The 20821-nt window shown below is 40.6% G+C and overlaps 1 protein-coding gene and 1 long non-coding RNA gene across 2 annotated transcripts in view; one reads left to right on the top strand and one right to left on the bottom strand.

The window, feature by feature from the left end:
• Positions 1-4699, top strand: part of CDH13 (cadherin 13) — a 515166-nt gene extending 510467 nt beyond the window's left edge. Inside the window, exon 14 of the mRNA XM_075101278.1 lies at positions 2916-4699. Within this exon, the coding sequence (XP_074957379.1) occupies positions 2916-2923 (8 nt within the window). The 3' untranslated portion in view covers positions 2924-4699. The remainder of the gene's footprint in view (positions 1-2915) is intronic.
• LOC142060914 (uncharacterized) overlaps positions 1500-20821 on the bottom strand; it is a 103394-nt gene continuing 84072 nt past the window's right edge. The window contains exons 11-14 of the long non-coding RNA XR_012661980.1: positions 12672-12795; positions 10101-12307; positions 5952-5996; positions 1500-1596 (exon numbers count right to left, since the gene is read on the bottom strand). This is a non-coding gene — a long non-coding RNA (uncharacterized LOC142060914). The remainder of the gene's footprint in view (positions 1597-5951; positions 5997-10100; positions 12308-12671; positions 12796-20821) is intronic.

Here is a 20821-nt window from a genome sequence, read left to right as displayed (position 1 = left end):
GGTTTTGTTAGAGTGGCGGGCTAGGAGAATGCGCTGTACAGCAAAAGGCTGGCGGGATATGAGCACAGTAGCTTGAATTTGTCAAGGCCTGTGAAAAGATGTTGCAAAACTGCTAACTGAGGAGAGCCTGGGTAGGAGATTTAGCTGTTTGAATGGCTAGAGAAAGCCCTTTGGGATGATGTGTGAAAAAGAATCTTCTAGATTAAGACATAACCTAAATATACAGACCTCGACAGGAGATTCAATGACAAAAACCTCTAGTTTTTTCCAGTTTTTAAGCCTGAATAAGAGGCAGGATGGTAGCGTTGTCCTGAGCAATCAAAGGAAGACCTAGAAGGGAGTGCTTTGGGGGAATGATTTAAGAGCTCTGTTTTATCTGTGCAGAGCTGTCAGCTAAACATCTAAAAGATATCAGCGCTAGAGGTCGACATTTTAGTCTAAGTGGAAGAGCAGGTAGAGAGAGTAAGATCGCTGAACTGTCAGCGCTGAAGTGATTGCTGAATGTGTATCGATGCTGCTGAGAAAGGGAGGAAATTTAAGTGGTGGGGGGGGAAGGTTTCCCCAGAAACCTGGGATGGAGAGAATGAGACAGAAGGGTGTGCTGGAAAAGTGATTAGAGAAATCACAGTAAAATGACAGGAGGAGTCACAGGAGCGATGGAAGGCATCAGACTTCCAGACATGTGCCTAAATGGGTTGAAGGCAGCTGATAGGTCAGAAAGGATTGAAGCTGAGAAGCAATTTCAGTAGAAAGTAAGTCCAGGCAGGGACCGTAGAGCCTTGAGATGAACGGGAGAAGAGCTGGGGTGGTGCTTGAAGGGGCCAGTGGGGTAACAGGGACAATCAACATATATTGCCCTTTTTTTACAAGCTGTGGGTGAAACAGTCACTAGCTGCTCAAATCTGTGTGATATTTATAAATTTTGTGCTGAGAGATTCCTCTGGTGAAGTTTCAGCCTATAGATTGTACAGAAATTCAGTGCTACAGCTGCTGTTCATTCATCATATGCAAGTGCCTGACCTGAGCAGGAAGACCTCCAGGGATCTCCAAAAGATTCAGAGTAGCTTTGCCTTTTCAAAAGCTAGTGTTATTTTCTCTGAGTCAGGATTGAACAAATGCCCTTTAATGATACTAAGCTTAATTGCGATCTGGAAATGCTATTTTTCAGATGGTCTGTGAGATCAGAGTCCTGAACTCCTGCTTTTCACTACCTCAGGAGATCAAGTTGTTTATGAGAATTTAGTCCTAGCTGGAATCCCTAATCCAGATGTACCCAAACTTTGGCAGTTGTGATCACAAATTTCCTATATGTAAGTCTGGATCCTAATTTTGTGGCCAGACCTTTTTGTTAAACAGCGTGCTAAAAATCCACATGCCAAGCAATTCCAGATTTTATCTGATTTTGAAATCTCAGTGATACTTCTCACTTCAGTGACTTGAATCCATCATTCCCTCTGTGGATTCTTACACTCGCTTAATTTGCTTTACTTACCTTTCTTTAACAGAACTGAGGTCGTGCTGCAGGGGAAAGGCCAGGCTGTGGCATGCTATGCAGGTGCCCGCCTTGCTGCGCAGCCCATCTGGACAGGCCCCTAGCTGGAAGAATTTAATATTGAAGTCAATTCAAGTAATACAAAGATAATAACAACAAACAGATAAAGTAAAATGGCCTTAACAATAATTATATTAAACTTGATTTGCCCAAAAAGAAAAGCAGGTAATTAAAATTTAGTAAAGAGCACAAGCCAGCATCTAATAATTACCATTATGCTACTGTTTACATTGCATGTGTCTGTGGTTGTGCCAAAACGATTGATATTCCATCAGTGCTTTATACCCTGAGCCTGACGCCGTGTGGTGCGGGACATCCCTGGGTGGGTTGGGGTCACTGTCCCGGCCGTGTCCCCTCCCAACCCCTGGTGCCCCCCAGCCCCTCGCCGGTGGGGTGGGGTGAGGGGCAGAAATGCCTTGACTCTGTGCAAGCCCTGCTCAGCAGGGACTGAAACAGCCCTGGGTTATCAGCGCTGTTTCCAGCACAAATCCAAACCACAGCGCCATAGAGGCTACTGTGAAGAAAATTAACTCTATCCCAGCCAAAACCAGTACAACCAGTAAACCAACACTGTAAGGTCAGGAGTTGTATTTGTTTGAGAGGAGACAGATCAAACTTAGCTATGTGTTTTGCTAATATTATTCTTACTCTTCTTATATGGTTTTATTGCGAAGCCAAATATTTGCACTTTACTAGTGTCCAAGCAAAATTGGAAAGTGACCCTTTAGCTACAGGTAATGTTACATTTGCTCCTGGTCTCTGTGTTTCTGAATTCCTTTACTACCTTTGTATTACCGCGGTGCCCATCTAGAATGGGTCAAATTATTCAAGTGCTGCCACCTTGACTTTATCTGGGGGAAAAAAAAAGTTAGTCCCACAAGATTTATATTCTGCAGCAATGTCAATATGATATGCCAGCTCTCTTGTTCCCTGGTATATTCACAAACCATAAGGCGCTATAATCGTGTCATTTTAAAAAAGATATTGTTTGTTTGCTCTTTGCTTGTCAGCGTGTGTGCACACAAGGGAGCGACTGACTCGCTGGCATTTTACTTGCACTCTTGCACTAACGTAAATGATCAAGGTGTCAGATGGGGAGAATCAGGTCCTGGCTCAAGATTTATGCTCAGACCTCTGCACTACATCTTCCTGAATTGCACTACAAAGGTCTCTGAATGCCCCAGGTGACATTTTGGGGTTTCCTCTTGGAGATTTCTGTCTTCACAAATAATTGCTCCTGAACCTGGATAATTTATATTTAATTACCGACAAATGTGCATGCACTCAATCAGTAATTTGATTGGGGAAAAAACCAAAAAGTTGATCTGCATAGTAATAATCGCACACGTTTCCCATCATTTAGGTCTGTAAGAACTCCTGACATTTGAAGCTGTCCTACCGAGTTGCCATGGCAACGAGAGAAGAGAAAACGTCAGATCTGAAGATTGCAGTTTACAGTTACTGTTCTTCACTACTAGGCCTCAGTTGCTCCAGATTCAGTTTAATTTGCAACCTCACTTAATCTGTCTGACTGTACATTGGTGTTTGACAGCCTCTACCCTAACTTCTGCCTATTAATGGATTCCTCTTGCAAGACGCAAGGTTTATGCGAATTTTCTCTGAATGTTAAAAGACCATGACATCTAAACTGGACCGTGGGGGAGCAGAAAACAGATTGACTCAATTTTTTTCTATCTGTTGACTTGTTGCTATTCAACTGTTCAGAAAATATTTTGTCTGTGGGTTAGTATTTGTATATGTATGAGTGTATGTATATATATATATTTATATAGAGAGAAGAGTTATACCACAGGTTTAGCTTTTATAAAATATTCATCTGGAGCGTGCAAGGGACAAAGCAGAATAATACAGCCACAGATGAATTGTAACTATTCTACCATGGCTAAACCTACTGTGTTTGCTGTTTATAGCGTGGCCAGAAGGAGAGAGCCTATTGCAATCACACCGCTACAACAGCCACTTTGTTGACACCAAATAAAGCAGGCCCAGGGCTCTGCAGTGTCAATTCTTGTACCTCAGGTTCAGCAAACAGGAGATGCAAGTCTGCCTGGCTTGTTTCTGATCTGAACTGCTGTCCTTATGCCCCAAATGGAATTTACGATCCAGCAGGAGCGCAGCGCTTCGCTCCCCATTTCAGCGGGAGCAGCGCTGAGGTTCTGCGAAGCGCTGACTGGTGAGACGGCGGGAAGCGGCCAGCTGCGACCGGCACCGTATGGGTCACGATTTACAGCAACGGGAGCGCTGGGCCTGATTTTAAAGGGGCTACAGTCAGCGTCCCTTGTGTTCCTGCAGATCATTATTTGCCGGGGCGATTTACAAAATTTAAGTCTTTTGTCAGCCTTGCAGACGCAGTTAAGGAGGTAGATGTCTGTGTGTGAGAAGCTGATTAGAACAGCAAAAGCAGCTCTGGCCTCTCTCTCAGCCTCTATGCAGCTGTCATTACACACGGAAGCGCAAGGAGGAAAACAGATGCCCTGTTCTATAAATATATTCACACACACACATATATATAGTTTTGAATATATATATACATACATACACATGTACACACAGTTTCCAGTTAAGAGTAACAAGAGCGGTTTTTTTTGTGTGTGTAAACTTACCACACTTGTTTGCAGACATGGAAAAAAAGGGTGTTCGTTATATATGAATATGAATCCTTTTTTATTCTGTGAGCATGTAAGGTTAAAAAAGCCCTTCTAACTGTATCAAGATGATCATCTTGTTAATAAATTGTAAATGATCCATCAAAGCTCACACCAAATTTTTATAAAATTAACACAAAAAGTATACTAGTGACAGACTGTGGCTTTTATTAGAGCTTGCCAGTAACTAGGGTAAGGTAAGTGTCTTAGAATATTTTAATAAACTTGCTTATTTAAAGTTTAAACAAGAAAGCTTCCTTATGCAATAGAACTTTGCAGCTGCATTCTTTAGTTAGAAGTTTTACAGTACTTATGATTCATACTGTATGTTGTCTTTACTACAGTGAGATTATGAGCATATCTTCCACACCACGTATATGTTTCAATAGTAGAGCTTTTTGGAAGCATTAAAAAGTTCAAACATACATTTAGTTTTCCATAATGCTGCACTAGATATTAAATGTGTGTTGGTGGTTAAAAATTGCTGTACAATAGCTTTTCTCTGACTTCCTGTATTGTACCAAATATGAAACAGGTCTTTTTTTTTTTCTTTTTTAATCAAAAAGGAGTAATAACAACAGCGACAAGAGGAAAAATTAGTTGGTGTTGTGAACTTTCCTATCATTGTAGATTTCTTGATAAGATACAAGCTGCCTTCAGACAGGAACCTATTTTTCTCTTCCAGCTTAACTCCTGCAGCCCTGCCCGAGTACAATCTCCCACGGGCCTTGTTCCCCTCGCAGCACGCTCTAGGTGTTTCAGTTACCAAAGTGGTACTTTGAGGTTAGTGGGACTTTGTGGTGAGCGAGGGCTTCAGGAGTGGGCTGTCAGGCAGCTGCAGGAGTTTAAGCAGGAAAGTGCCTGATCTCAAACATTAACATGGGCATGCTTCTAGTTCTCTTTCTCTGCCTATGCCTTGTAATAATCATATGCTGCTGCTTTATCATCAACAATCATGTCTTTTTTAAAAAATAGAGTTTTCAGGCAAGTCTTTCAAAAGGAAAAAAATCAACAAGTGCATAACACCACTGGATTTTCAACATGTACATTTAATGAATGCACCCAAAGATAAACTGCACCCTATGCTTTGTTCTAAAAAACCTCTATCTTGAATAAAAGAAATTATAATATCCTTCCCCACAAACACTCTTTTTCTACTTGCTTTCTTCCTCTCTCTACCCAGCAAAACCCAACCCTGGAAAGACACCCATTGACATTGGTGTCATTTCTCTCGAGTACCAGATAAAACTACCCTTTTCTCATTTAAACCACGGCTCACACAGCATCTGGTGGATCATTCCAAGGGCATCCAAAATGAGGAGCAAAGAAAAATCTCTTCTGCCTGGAACGATGCTAACAATGGGAAGACTCTTTCTACCACTTTGTGCCCAAGGACAAGAGATCTTTCTTCTTGGATAATACTGCAACCATTTGACATGAAGAGAGGTCAGTATCATGGCTGAAACGCTGAATCAAGATGCATCAAAGCCTTTGCTCACCATTATCACTTTATTTCTGCACCTAGAGTAAAGCCTCCCAGCCCTTATGTGTGTCTCTAGGCTTCCGACGGAGCTATCACTGGACTACCTTAGCACGCAAAGAGAAGATGAAGCTGCCATGTTAATGTTTCTCCCTCTCTGTATCTGACAACAAACCCCATTTAACAAGAGATTGTGGCACTTTCTGTAGTGTTACACAAGTGAGGAACCATATTAGAATCTGAGTTTTCCTACCTGAATAAGATTGTCGGCTCTGGCTCAAAAAATGATGCACGTTTCCTGCAACAAAGGACAAACAATAATTTATTAGTTTTTCCACAGTATCATGAAAAAGTAGAGAAGTTACAAAAATTGGTTGTAATTTTTTTTATAGTTAATTATGTTTAACGTTTGTTCAGCCAAGCTTGCTGTTTTTATAACATAGCACTTTTCTACCCAGCTATTTTTGTCACTACATCATTTATTTCAGTCTATGTTTGTAGACATACAATGCTGTCTAGAGTCACAAAGGCAGTGAACTCGTTGATTTTCATTTTGTAACGTGCATAGAACTTCTTGTGCGAAAATCATTTCACTTGAAAAGAGTATCTGCTGTTAAAACACAAATTGGGTATGGCAATTAATCAGCGAGAGGAGTTTATTAGCAAGACAAAGGTCTCATTTGGGATGTACTTGCTGATTGAACCCTGGTCTGTACACCTCGTGTGTGCTTCTACAATATGCCTGTGTGCATTTATTAACGCACTTTTTGTTCAGTAACTGTAGGTCTGAAGATGAAAACAAAGGGAAACGAGCTGAATTTCCCACTGGGTATCAAGGAAAATGAGGTAGGAGTAGAACGCTGGCTAATACACTTTCTGAGCCCTGTTCTCATCACATTTACACTGGTGTAAATCAAAGAGCAACTCCATTACTAGAATTAAGATTCAGTTAATCATATTTAGATGAAATTTTTCATCTGAACCGCCCCACATATTGCTTTTCCTGGTCGTCTGTGAACAGTAAAGCAGCATTAGTTGTCACAGGATCCTTGAGTGCTTATGTATTACCAAAAGTCTGTCTTTTGTGACGTACAGCTTAGATGCCTCCCACAGATGCCTCACTTCCTTCACTGACCACTTTAACGTGTCTCTAAGGCACCCAGCATAATTTGGTTTCACCTTTATTTGAAATGGCTGCAGCCTGTAGTCGAATAATTCGTCCTGGTCTCTCACGTAGCCATTTAAGTTAGGGATCACTATAATACAAACCTAATTTATTAAATTACAGACCTATAATCAGTTGTAGGGCCCCAGCAAAATGTTTTGTCACTACAAAAAGACAGACATATGTTATATTAACAACTGTTACATCATTGGTCTTTCCTTTGCAAAGGCCTCCTGTCTGAAGTACTGAGAAAGCTGCCAATTTTCTTCTCAATTGCTACTAATAGACTCAGCCACTTGAAACACAGCAGAATTTTACACCCAAATAATTTTACATCACTGTTTGTCTAACGGCTAAGTTTCTTTGTGAATAGATTTAATAACGTTGTATTTAATTAAAAAAAGAACCCCACAAGATAAAGTCACATCAGCTTGAGAACACCAAGTCTGAGGCAAAACTCTGATCCTATTTTCCCTTTATTGCATCTCTAGAAACTCTGTTGTTTGAGAGATACACTGGCCAATGCTAACAAAAAGACAAATAACTAAAATAGCAATTATTTTTTCAATTAACTCTGTGATCTATAATCTTTAGACTTAACATGCGAAGTACATCAGTAATTATCATTATAACTATTCACTTGAAGCAGATGTAGCTGAATTTTACTATGTAAAACACATCACCCATTGACTACACTGTTCTCTTGCCTCGTGCCAAGAGATGCTAGTTGATTTATATTTGTCCAAACGAAATGGATAACTCATACACTCTCAGTGGAAAGTTACTAGTTGCACAATTGCTATGTGTGTGTATATATGTAGATATATAGAGATATACACATACATATATAAATATATATATAAAAATATATATGCAGATGGAGGGAGACTAATACAACATGGGGACTTGGAATAAGCAGTTTAATTCCATGAATTATGGATGAATACCTGATTCAAGGGATAGCATGGGTTATGCATGCCAAACCAGTCTGATTTAAAGAAACAAAAAAAGGTTAAAAGAAAAAAACACCACACACTAAAACCCAGGCTTATCCCAACTCTTATGTTGTATTTATGCTACCTTTAGCTGTCCCCTCTTACACAGTTATAGCATTTGAAGATATCCATGATTGTTTACTGACTCATTTTTAGTTGTCTATGTATCAACAGGTCACCAGTAGTGGAAAGGAAGGGTTTGTAGCCAGGATTCTGCATTACTGTGCTTTCAGTGGGACAGCTATTTGGGAAAGTTTCATCCGCCCTTTGAACATTACACGCCTCCTCTGCATCAGCAAATGACTGTGGTTGATGACTTGTGGTTAAAAATGAATGTAGTCTAAAGACAGACTATGTGCATGCGCCTGCACGCACCCCCTGCCCGGGACTGTGGCAGAACAGCGTGTCTGGTGGGCTGCGATTCGTACAAACAAGCTGTGTTGCTGCTGCCATTTCAGACAGAACCCTCCTGTACAATCATATTTGCCCCATAATACCCTCGGTCTCTTTAAGTTAGCACCAAGGTATCTTTTTTATCATTTTCTTTCTTGGTTTTTTTACATTCCAGCAAGGAGGAAAATATTTTGTTTGACTTAAAGATACTTAATTCAGCTACTTTTCCAGTTAATCATTCCTTTGGGCCCTAGTTGCTGAATTGCTTGCTGTTTCTGAGGTGTAAATAAACGTTTTGATTTATGATGTGGTTGCAAAGAAACTTGTAATTTATTTGTGAAATGCTCTAATAAAGGATGTATGGGCTTTTACCTTTGGTCTGGGCGTAGACCTTCCTAACGGAGCACAGCAGGAACGGAGGACTACAAAATAACCTTGAGACTGCCCAAAGGCTGGAATAGCCAGAGCTTCCCCGGCCACCTTCCTCACCCACCGCCATCAGTTCAGCTTTATAGCACAGCCAGCCACAAAAAGGGAACGTTGTAAACAACGCAAAACAGGCTGAACAAATGTCAATCAGCAAGGCCCACCGTGGGAGGCTGCAGGACTGCACCTCTGTCACTGCTGCCATGGCCGATTACCAGGCGGCTTTTAACAGCTAGTACTGCCATCGCCTGCGGTCATGGCTGCCGCGCTCCCTCCCCTTGCGTAACGCCTGCTTAAGATGCATGTGCAGATGTGGTCTACTTGTTGCCCTGATTCAGCAAATCGTCCTCCAAAATTTAGAGCCCTTATTGCCTTCATGCCCAAACTGCTCTGGGCCAGGCTGCCCCAAAAAGCTTGCTCTGCTTTAATGCCTTCTGTACCAGGAAGTGCAGCCTTCACTGACAAGGCTCCTCGCTTTAGAGGCTGCATTCCCAGTAGCAGGCCATAACGTTTGTAAGACGCTGGTTTGGGTTGGTTTTTTTTCCCACTGAGCTCTCGTAGTCTGAAATGATGAGGGGAAAAGAAGCGGGGTGTGCGTCCCTGTGCTGTGGGCTGCTCCCAGGCATTGCAGGAGGGCCCACTAAGTGGACTAACCAGATATTCCTTCTGGCCCAGAACCCGGGGCAGAAAAAAGAATAGGAGGCTAGGTAGAATGAAAATCCTGCAGGGAACTGGCATCATAGCACTATGGCATTCCTGCAAGATGTCTTTTTTTTTTGTGGTCTTCTAGGAAGTTATCTAACGTGACAGAGACATAGAAAGACAGAATAGCCCCGAAAATAGCCTTTCACTACATCTGAGACTAGAGGCAGCTGGGGAGGGAGGGCAGCACTTGAAGGAAGCATTTGAGTACAAGCCACAGCAGCTTGCTTTCACTGAAACCCTCCTCCAGCTTTTGCCTATTGCCTAGGCTTTAGCAGACTTTGAATCTAAAGGGGGCTTTTTAATGTGGTCCGTAATAAGTAAAGGGTGGAAAACGCATACGTGAAACTTGGGTGTAATTGAGCAAAAGGTCATTACTTGAAAGCCACGGCAAAAAAAGTGTCACTTCCTTTGGTCTCAGTCGAGATCATTGTCCTAAACTAATGCTGTGCCTTGTATCTTGAAAAAGGTGTTTGAAACAGCACAAAGTTAAATCATAAGCAAGAAAATGTTAACAGAGCTAGAAAATGCTGCATGGTTTTTAGCTGGGTAGAAGTTTTCCGTTGCCCTTTCAACCTTTTTCTGTCTCATCTAACACCACACGTTCTGGACTGCAGTCTACTGTTACTCGGTAACTTTGCACAGTTCAATCCAGTTACATTTTTTTCTCCAGCAATAGTAAATCAGAACAGTCCCTCTGGCTTCAGTACAACCTTCTTACCTGCAGAAACAAAGCAAGGGTCATTGCTCCTGCTGTAAAACTATTGGGATGCTCTTCCTCCACCGCCACGCCTCTGGCTGGACTCTACTCATCCACCTCCCAGTGCTTGATGACCTTCGCTGCTCCTGTGGTTACAGCAGCAAGTAAGTTACTCTAGTCCAGTGCGCATCGACATTATATGACAGTATGTTTTCTTACTTATGACTCATTTTGAAACTTACTGTTTCCACATGCAATTGTGGGATACTCACCATCATCGCTGTGGCTGGATGTACTTTTGATGCCTAACTGTCCAAAACAAGACAAGCAAAAGCATCTACACTATTTGTTTACTGCAAGGCATGCTGAAACATTGGAATGTGAGATATAGCTGGACACCTTTAGGTAAGGGATTGCTTGCAAACAGTGTTCTGCAATACAGTTACAATACTGGAGTAATTGGTCTGGGAAGGGGGATGTTCATAAACAGCTTTTTGTGGTCTGTTTAAAGCAGAACACAAAACAAAACTCTCACCATGTTGTCTTTTCAAACTGACCACATCATATTTAACGGGAATAATGAAACACGAGTAGACAGTGCTTAAGGACTGGATAAAATCTTCATGTCACTAACAGGTTTTTAAATTTTAGCTTTTATAAATCATCATTCACACCTGAATCTTGTGTCACACCAGCAGCCACTTGGGAACAAATTTTATACTGGGCTAATTTTGCCATTCCAGTTATCTTGCCAACTTCACCCTAGCTGTAACTGATCCACTGGGAACAGTGGTAAGATCGCCAGTCTAGCCTGCACTTGGAAATGACAGCAAATCAAGTAGTGCCCCTCCTCTGTACACAAATAAATAAATGAAGAATCACATCAGCTGTGTCTCCTTCTTTGTGCTATTTGATCAGCTGCAGTAAAGCAACAGTGCTGTAAGACACGTTCCAAGTAGCCATAAACCAGGGATTATAGCCTGCCTTGGGGTTACGGCAGGTGTTATTGACTGGGCTAGTACCGAGGGAGTTAGCCTTTGGCGGGATTTGAACACCTAGTTTCCACTGGCATCACTGAAAAGCCAGAAGTCTAAGCGCTGAAACTTCGCCCCACCCAACTGACAAAATAATTATATAACTATAAACTTTTTTTTTTTTAAAGTCATCATGAGCTAACATACACTGAAATGTTTCCTGTATCTCCAAGGTAATTTAATTGTCATCATGTTTCATATTGAGCAAAACCAGCAAAATCTCTAGAGAACAGGTGCCCCAATTAACAGATACTCAGCCTTTCGTATACTGAACTGCTGAAAAGAAAAACAAGATTGGGGATATTTAATTCATATGGGGATCATAGAGAATGTGACAGAGTCCACAGATAAAGCAAAGTAGAAATGATATATCATAGTAATTAGAATAACACTCATTATGAGGCAGTAAGTCTAAAGAAAAGATTTAGAATTTTTGGTGCAATAAAATTCACCCGTGCAAGCTGTGACTACTAGCTACATCAAGTAAGAACCGGACCAGGGCTGGAAAGCCCAGTCATGGTGCCGGGCAAGTTTTGCCATATTTTCTAATAGCAAAAACTGCATTAATCCACATGAAAACGGCTTGCTCTTGGATCCTGCACAGAGAAGTCGAAACATTAATGGCTCTAGAGAGAAATCCTTTGAGCTTAGCAAAAAACCCCTATATCCTCAGCCCTGCCAAGGGCTTAGTGCAGCTGCTCGCCACGCACTGGCAGAGCTGACTGCAGGATTTTGACCTCCGTGTACCCATCAAGCTGTGTTCTCTTATGTCTTTACTCCCATCAGACCACAGTTTCAGTGACAGGGACAGAACTGCAATATAAAGATAGAAACACAGAAACAGTCAGAGGGCACAGTTCAAAACCGTCCTGGCAGCAGAGCCAGACTCTACCCCCCGGCGAGCGCAGCCACCTCAGCATGATGAACAAAGAGCCAGGGTGCAGAGGCACCTCACGTCAGTACCTCAGGCAGGCACCGGCCTGAGAGCTGAACCCTTCCCCGAGGAGGGACTACCGCCTCAGCCACCCGAGGGCTGGGGAGTTCAGGTGGCCCCATCGTCGCGCAGCACCTGAGCAACTGTCAGACTCTGCCCGACTCCTGCCAGACATTACACGTCTTATCAGTCCCGATGTGCGTGTCAGGCCCCACGGAGCGCTGGGCTGCCAGTAGCGTTTGTACAAGACGCGTAGACCCCTGCCGCTCCCAGCAAATGTAACAACAGTGTTATGTAGAAGGGGCTTTTTGTTTGGTTGGTTCCCCCCGACTCCTCACTCAGTTAAGACAGTTCTTGTCATCTGGCTTATGTGCCATTGACATCCGGTCATCGTTCTTGCACTGATGCTCCAGCTTGGCACCTTATTAAAGAGCCATCAGGGCTTACTCTTTTATCAGTTCCTTGATAGACCTACTTTTAATTGTAGTTGTCTGTCATTTACACAACTGTGGGCTGCAGTACTTTCTCACACTCTTAATTTCTGCTCCTTGGCACTATGTACTTTGTTCTTTAGCAAATGAGCACTGAGTACCTGAAGCTAATGAAAATGTGTGCTGTACACACCTCTGTCTTCCGGGGCTGAGTGGATGCAATCCAAGGCTTGCTTTCTTCAGTTCTCCCTTTCTTCAATTTTGAACAGAAGTCCTCTTGCTACTGCAGCTCTTCTTCGTCTCTTGTCCTGCTCAGGCTAAATAAGAGAGGGAGGCGGCATGTGCATTTAAACACCATTATTTAGTGAAAGTCTTGCTCACTTAAAACAAAGATAGATACATGGATATAATAGATTTATTGTTCAAATCAAGTATTAAAATATGTGGGTATGTATAAATATAAACAGCTAGGGTGATGAGTTTCATTATCCCCCCCACAAAAAAATAATAGGCTATTTTTTAAATTGTTTATTAAACAGTGAATACTCATTAAAAGCTCAGTTCATTGGGAAAAAAATAGTACGATGCAATTAAACTGTACTACAGACTAATTAATATGGGAATTGGAGCAATTCAGATACCTCTGAAGAGGTGGAAGTGGGGACAGTAGGCAGCACGGACTCATACCAGTCATCTTCATTAGCCTAGCAGATGGATTTTATGCTACTTGAGGATTTTGCTGAGGGTTCTAATTTTTGGTTTTAGTTTCAGAGGAAATCTGGTGGAGGGGGAGATGCTTTCTAATGTGGGTCTTCACAAAGTCTGGAAAAACACTCTTTTTCTTTTTTTTTTTCTTTTTTTTTTTTTTTTAAGAGAGTAGATTCACATATTACCCTCATAACACAGTCAACTCTCACTTTGTTTCTGTAAAGATCTGCTCTTGGCACTCTGCATTTTTCCTTTACACAAACAGAGTTGAAACACCGTAAGACTTAATAATATAAAATTCTCAGCCTGCTTAGCCTCTCAGTCATGCAACATTTTTTCCCTATGGGAGATCTCTGTTGGTTTGTTCTTACCAAAGGCCGCTGTGTCAAGAACCGTTCTTACATGCTGTTCAATTTCTTGTGAGTCAGAAGACATCTACCAGTTACAAACCAGGCCTTTATGAAAAGCATTCTTCTGCCTTTCTCATAATTGAGATAAAGAGGGATGCCAAATATCTAAGGAAATGCCATTGGAGGAGCCTGCTAGCCTCTTCTGTTGCTTTTTTTTTCTCTCTTTAGAAGCACTCAGTCCAAAAGTTGACCTGCTTAGTAGGATGTCACATCAGCCAAGACTGCAAAAAAATGCCACTCACTTTTGATAGTACTAGCATCACACAAACAGTTATGTAGCACAGGGCTCTGTTGCAAAGGTTTGCTAAAAAATTGTTGTTTACACCCAAACCCGGGATGGACGTCAGACTAAAATCTAAACTAAACTTTGATGATGCGGTTGGTGCTTATGAGCTGTTTCCTTACTAGTCTGGGTCTTGTATATACCTGGGTGGGAACCTCACAAACCAGCCTACTCTGATTTCTGCCCTTTGGGGGCAAGTCTTTCGTTACATAACACAGCTTTACTGTTTACTATCCCAGAAGTAAAGCATAGGTCTAAGACAGTCTTAGCAGCCAATGTTCGAGTGACCTAAGATCTGGGAAGTCCAACTGGCTGACTCTCTATTGCTTTACACTTTGCACGTATTTATACAGCTGGTACATTTACACCAAAGCATAAGTCTCTAAATCTCAACAGCTTTGATTCACTAGTATTTTCCTCCAAGTTTATAGAATTGTAAAATACTCTGCAGGACGACAAGCTCTGATCCGACTGTTAGATCATTGTGTTTTATAGCTGTGTTATGAAGCAAAACCCATTCACGGATACTCATTCATTTGAGATAGACGTCACTGGCATCACGCAATGGGCTTCTTTCAAGCCCCCCCTTGTATTTCATTCTGTTATTTCTCTATTAATAAATAAATAAAACCCCCATTGGTTTATGGCTGTAAGAAGCGAAACAATTCTGTTTTTTCATGTCAACATTGTGTAGCGCTGATGAAGTCTGGCAACAGCCAAAGCTGGCTCAGACTTCTATTTTCCTTATTAGCATTTTGCTTGGCTGTCCCTGCCAAAGTCTCCTGGACATTTCTGAACTCTGTGAATTGTTGCAAATATTGCAACATCCAAGTGTGAAATGAACTGCAGGGGAACTCCTGGGAACCTGTTAACAGTGTATTAACAATAACCTCAAGTTCACAGGAAACAACAGGCACCTGTTCAATGGGGAACATGTTCTTAAGCTGACACTCAATTATCACTGCAAATTGTAGCATCATTTTTGCACCTTATCTAAGACCTACCATGAGCCTTGAAAGCCTGTTTACTAATTTAAAACCAGTCTTCACAAACCGAGACAAAAACAAGAATGGGAAGACCAGGAATATACAAATAACCTAGCATTTTAAAAGGATTCTAGAAAAAAATCTGTTATTCGTTGCAATTCTGGTTTACTTGAATGTGAATTGAGATAATAATTTATGTAAAAGCCAGGTGCTTAATCTTAATAATTACCTCTAAGGTATTATAATCATGTAGGAAAAGTTTGCTTCTTTAAAAAAAAAAAAAGGAAGAAATTAAGCTGAACAAAGAAAATGGTAAATAGTACTCAAAAACCTGTCTTGTAAGAGTGGAATACCTTAAACATTTAATAATTACAGTCAACATTTTTAGCCTGCAAAGCCAAAAGTTAATGTCTAAAAGTATTTAAAAAGTTGTACATGTTTTAAACCTGCATTATAAATAAATTTGTATTATCAATAGCCTACTATAAAATTAAACCACATCTATATTCATTTAGTGGCCCAGGAACGAGGTGCAGCCCTAAAACACAACAACTCTTACTCATATACACAATATGGGAGCTCTGAAGGAAAACATTCTCTGCATTGCGTTAAGGCAGAACAACTGTCTTTCCCACTCTGGAGAAGCTCCATGCCCGCATCGGGAGCTGACGCGACGTCGGCAATATGACCACTTTTATGTGCCTGTAAGGCAGTGTATTCTGTAAGAAGCCGTTCAAGAAGGCGTTCTTGAACCGAAAAAGGAATTACGCTGAAATGCAGTGGTCTGTCCAGCCTGCTGCCACACGGAGAGGGCAAAGTCCGTCAGTGAATGACTCCCAGGAGACCAGTGGTGTACTGCGACTGTGCACAAGTCTAGATCACAAACTGTTAACACCCAAGTAAATCAATCAGCCGGAGAGTTGTTCATTCATTATAGTCTATGGGTCTGTCACTTGTCCAAGTCTTATCTACCTACAGATTAGTTTTTCCTTCCTGTCCACTTGTCAGCTTTGCCACCCAAACCCAGCTGGCTTTTTCAGAGCTCATTTATACTTTTTATAATTCAACCAGCTTGATCCAAACTGCCTCTGAATAATGGTTAATGATTAATGTCCTATTACCCATAGCCTTACCCTGGAATATTTAACTACTTTGACAGTAGGATGGTGTATTTCCATTTTATGATAATACTAGAGAAATTTAACTTCTAAATTGAATCTAGAAGCTCTAAAAGTGACATGTCTTTCTAGTCACAAACAGCCGAACTTAATCTTAAATCTTATCCTTCACATCCTTCAGGACTAGGACACAAAATTATTTCAAGTAATGAGCATTCCTAAGGATGGGGAGGTAAGAGAGAGAATTTGCCACTACATGACTGAATAATACTGAATACTTTATAGCGGAATTATTGTCTCTGCTATTCTACACAGAAACATCTGTGTCTGAAAACATTTTCCACTTACAAAGATTGCTCAAATAACCACTGAGAGGTATGCACCACCCCCCTATATATAAATGTACATACACCATATATATATGGTTTATTTCAAATTAAGCATCTAAGAAACAAGCAAAAAAGCCAGATAATGGATCCAGCTAATTTGCCTCATAAACAGGTAGGTTAAATTATAAATATACCTGATTCTTTATCACGCCCCAAAATATTACTGAAATAGCTATTACTCAGGATGCCTTTTCCTATTCCAGCAAAACATATACCATTATATTAACAATGCCAGAAATGCTGAAACTGCACTTGAGTCGAGTCTTCCCTCGCAGTTAGGAACAGTTTTTAGCAGGGAGCCTTTATGGCTATCAAACATCGGATGACCTAGAAGAGTGCTCCTCTGCTGAAGTTAGGCCATTGCATCTAGAGGCATACATGTTCACACGTGAGAGAGAAGAAATCTTTTTTCCTTTGTTTCTAATGGGGAGACTTTTTAATAAAATACTGCTTCCTCTCTGTCAAACTTACCCACATGTAACAGTGAACGTTTGCAGATACCACAGTCTGTATAATGTGATAAGAAATTCTGGCTGACACATATAATAAGCCAGGAAGAGTGTTAAGGACATGATTTACATCTTGTAAGAGATGTAAGGGACTGTATTTGGGAGCGCAATTAGTCCCACAACAAAGACATCTTTCCTTCAATGATGACTATCAATGCGCAATTTGGAACCTACCGGCTAAAAGAATATAGCTTGATCTCTAGAGTTGTGTTCATAAGGGACTTTCATTCTGCTGAGCACAGGAAAGATCTAGAAACACATACACCAGTAGCGCATTTTTCCTGATAACATTCCTCTCTGATTTTTCTTCCCCTAATCTTCTTGGACTTCCCCCTCTCCACCACGAGTCCTGCTCTGATAATTCTTTCCTGCTTCCGTGTCAGCATTTTGGAGCCCTGTTCTCTCCTGAATCTGCATTGAGGCAAGTCACGCTGACAACGACACCAGATTTATGAGGGGAAAATGTGTTCACTTTACTGCTAATTACCATTAGTTGCCATTGTTTCCCAGGTTAAATAACTTGTATTATCATCCCTGCCTTGCTGCATGCTTGATCTCTTACCTCTGTTACTCATCCTCTGTTAACTTCTATCTCCACCTCATTTCTGGGTTATATCTTTGATTGACCAAGTGATTATTTTTCAGCCTATGATCCAATTTACGCATGAAATAAAATATCCCCCAAATCATTCACAATTGCCTTCATTTCAAATAGCTTAATCTGTCACTTCCGGATGGTGTTTTCTAATGGAGCATCTCATTTCCTCCTTTCTTTGAAGTCACACCAGTCGAAATATAACAATGAATGAGATTGATTAAATGGTTGAGTTATGCATGAAGCAGTCCCAACTGGAAAAACATTTAATGGTGGTTAAATATTATACTGTTGTATAAAGTAGCTTAAAAATGAGCATGACTAACACAGCAGTCATAGCCCTCTGGAAATGCCTTTCTGGGCAGAATTGGGTAGGTTTACTGACATATATTTTGTCATGCCAGCTCTAATTAAGCCTGTCTAATTACTTCTCTTACAAGGGTTTCAGGTTGAGCATATCAATTCTTGAGGACATTATCTGCTGTAGGTGTATAAATGCCCTGTAGAATAGTAGGGAGGAAAGGTCCATAGGGAAAGTTAATACTTTTTATTAGACCGTGTGACATAATTGGGAAAATGGACAAGCTTTTGGATGCACAGGACCTTTGCTAAATATCAGTGGAGAATGATTTTACTGTACATCCAAAAGAATATCTGTTTTTCCCTTACTCACCTGTCTCAGCTGGTCAGATAGAAGTATTATAGAACTTTCCTGCCTCATATCCTTCTATCTTTGAAACCATTGCTACATCTAAAGTATATCCAGTGAAGGAACATAGCTATCCAATGAAGAGACTTCTCTTTGGTTGGGTCTGTTTGCAGCAAACAAAAAAAGGAACTAAAGGAAATTAAACACCTTCTATTCCCATATCAACTTGCCCTGTGAAATCTTTAATTCTTTTCTGCAGAATGAAAGAGCTCTGGCAAGCAATATCCCCCCCCCCAGAATTGCCCTAAATTGGTGATGAGAGCACACTGTTGGGAAATGCTAGACATTAGGTGCTAGATGCTTATATACTCCCAGGGAAAGAAAGAAATGCAGTGTTTATTTTATCACCTTGAAGGACCCTGTCTTTCATCCACTGGGTATCTTTTATACTGTTTGATTTATAGGGAGGCTCCGAGTACACCTGCAATTCAGTTCTTGCTCAGCCTTGCCAAGAATGACGGCCTTCCAGGCATGTCTTGAAAAAAAAAATAAACAACAAAAAACATCAGTGCTTGGGGAATTTTAACCTAGGAAGAGGCGGCAGCTGTAGACTGCAGCAGTTGAGGAATATCTGTCTTTACTGGAAGTTTGGACTCACTTTCCATGGATATTCACAAGACACATTCTCTATGCAACTCTGCTTTTAAGTGCAAGTGGTATTGAGGTTGAGGTACGAATTATCAAGAATAAGCTTATTATCCTTTACTTGCTACTGTTCACAGTAGTGCTGCCCCCATGCTTCCCTGTGCATCTCATCGAATCTAGAATTTTCATTTGCATTTATTTGATCGGTTGAAGTGGTCAAACCAGGGTGAAAAGTACAGTACTTAATGTAAGAAATATGGGGAGAAGGAACCAGGGTATAAACTAAATTCCTCTTTGCAAATTCTTGTGCTAATTTAAACTGGGGAAAAAAGCCATAACCCTATTCTCAGGGGTTCAACTGGGAACAAGATTGGGCTGCAGGTAGAATTTAATTACTACCTGACTTTAAACAGTTATTGCTTGAAAGGCTGGTGCCAGAATCACAGTTAGGTTCTTACTTTATACAAAAAAGCCATCCCTAAAAAACCCCAGAACAGAAAAAAATCACCACAACCCCCACACAGAGGACCTACAGTAATGTCCATAAAGTGCATACATTTAGTAGCAAAAGGCTTTTGTTGAACATAGTTACTATAATTTAGTTTGTGTTGTTACTTGAATGTAGCCATTGGAGCTGTTTTGCTGTGGCCTTGCCTTTTCTAATTTACATACCTTTCTTTAATTCGTTTAGGGGAAATCGAATATTTGCAAAATACGCAGCATTCTGATCAAGCTGATAACAAAGCCAAAGCTTTCCAAGTTCTAAGCATATTCAGCATTTGTGTTCTTTTGTTTTAAGTTTAGAAACATAATGAAATAATTCCATAACATAAAGCTTGATGAAAGTGGCAATTAAAAAGGAATCGATCCAATACCTCCTCTTCTTCACATTACCATGCTCTGTAAAATGTAAATCTCTATCTCCATCACTAAAGCTTTTGTTTCCCATCTTGATTAGGCAAATATTGAAAACAATAATCATTTTTCACTAAAGTGAGCCTTTAATATGGAGTAGAAAGTGTGCACTATGGAAATTACATTTTCCACAGAAGACTGGTTTTCACATTAGTGTTTGCTATTAGCGTATTTCACGTCACTCCATCATACTGTCTTTCACTGAAATCCTACATTTGTTGGAGCAGATGGAAAGTTAGTTTAAATTAATTGAAAGCATGCTGTGCACAGCTTGTGGTACCAAGAACACACAAAGAAGAAAGGAAGAAACATCAATTTCCTTTCTAACATACCTATAACTGTGAGAAGAGATCTCTTAAGAAACCATCAAGATATTATGCTGCTGCTTCTTTTCTTTTTTTTTTTTTTTTTTTTTGAGAGCGCGCTATATTGGTTTGTCTTTAACAAGAGGAGGAGGCAGTGAAATTGGCTGGATACACAGCATCTGAAAAATAAATTCTGTCTGGGATGGATCATAATAAAATGACACAGAGAAAGCTAGTACTTATTGGTTTGTTTCTGTAGTCTTATCTACAGTTCTTCGAAATATTGACAAGTTTGAAGGTTAATTACCTCCTCACCTATTTCAGTTACAATTACTTCGTGTATCTGAATCCTCAGCTTTTCTTCTGTCATCACTGAAACCCCAGTTGTCTTCTCTGTTCTCTGAACCAACAGCCAGCTATGTTATTAATGCCCGCATAATTTGTTTACCTGAAACTGAGATGGACAAACTCATCTGCTTCTTTAGAGTAATCAGTATGTGGCTGTTCTTCAGTACCTTTAAAATTAAAACCAGCTGCAAAACTATCACAGTATAAATCATTTAACAAGCAGTGGCTTTTTGGCCAAGCAATAATGGAAAGTTTTATTAATTTATTTATTTTTAGTCTTTTTTATAACAATATATTCCAAGTGTTGGTTTCATAGTGATGTAAAAAGGGAGAGTGGGGGGGAGCCGGTACTGGGAGGGGAAATGCTTCTAAGATGGATGGCATCTGGTTTGTGTGCTATGTTCTGCTAAAAAGGCTGCAGTGGGGCAGATGGGAGGAAAGCTTTGTATTTACACGTGGCCCAGGCCAAGGTGAGACCCTCTG

This window comes from Phalacrocorax aristotelis, chromosome 8 (genome assembly GCF_949628215.1).
Source record: "Phalacrocorax aristotelis chromosome 8, bGulAri2.1, whole genome shotgun sequence".
NCBI lineage: Eukaryota > Metazoa > Chordata > Aves > Suliformes > Phalacrocoracidae > Phalacrocorax > Phalacrocorax aristotelis.
Note: the sequence above shows the minus strand (reverse complement) of the source record. Positions and strands in the feature narration are given on the sequence as shown.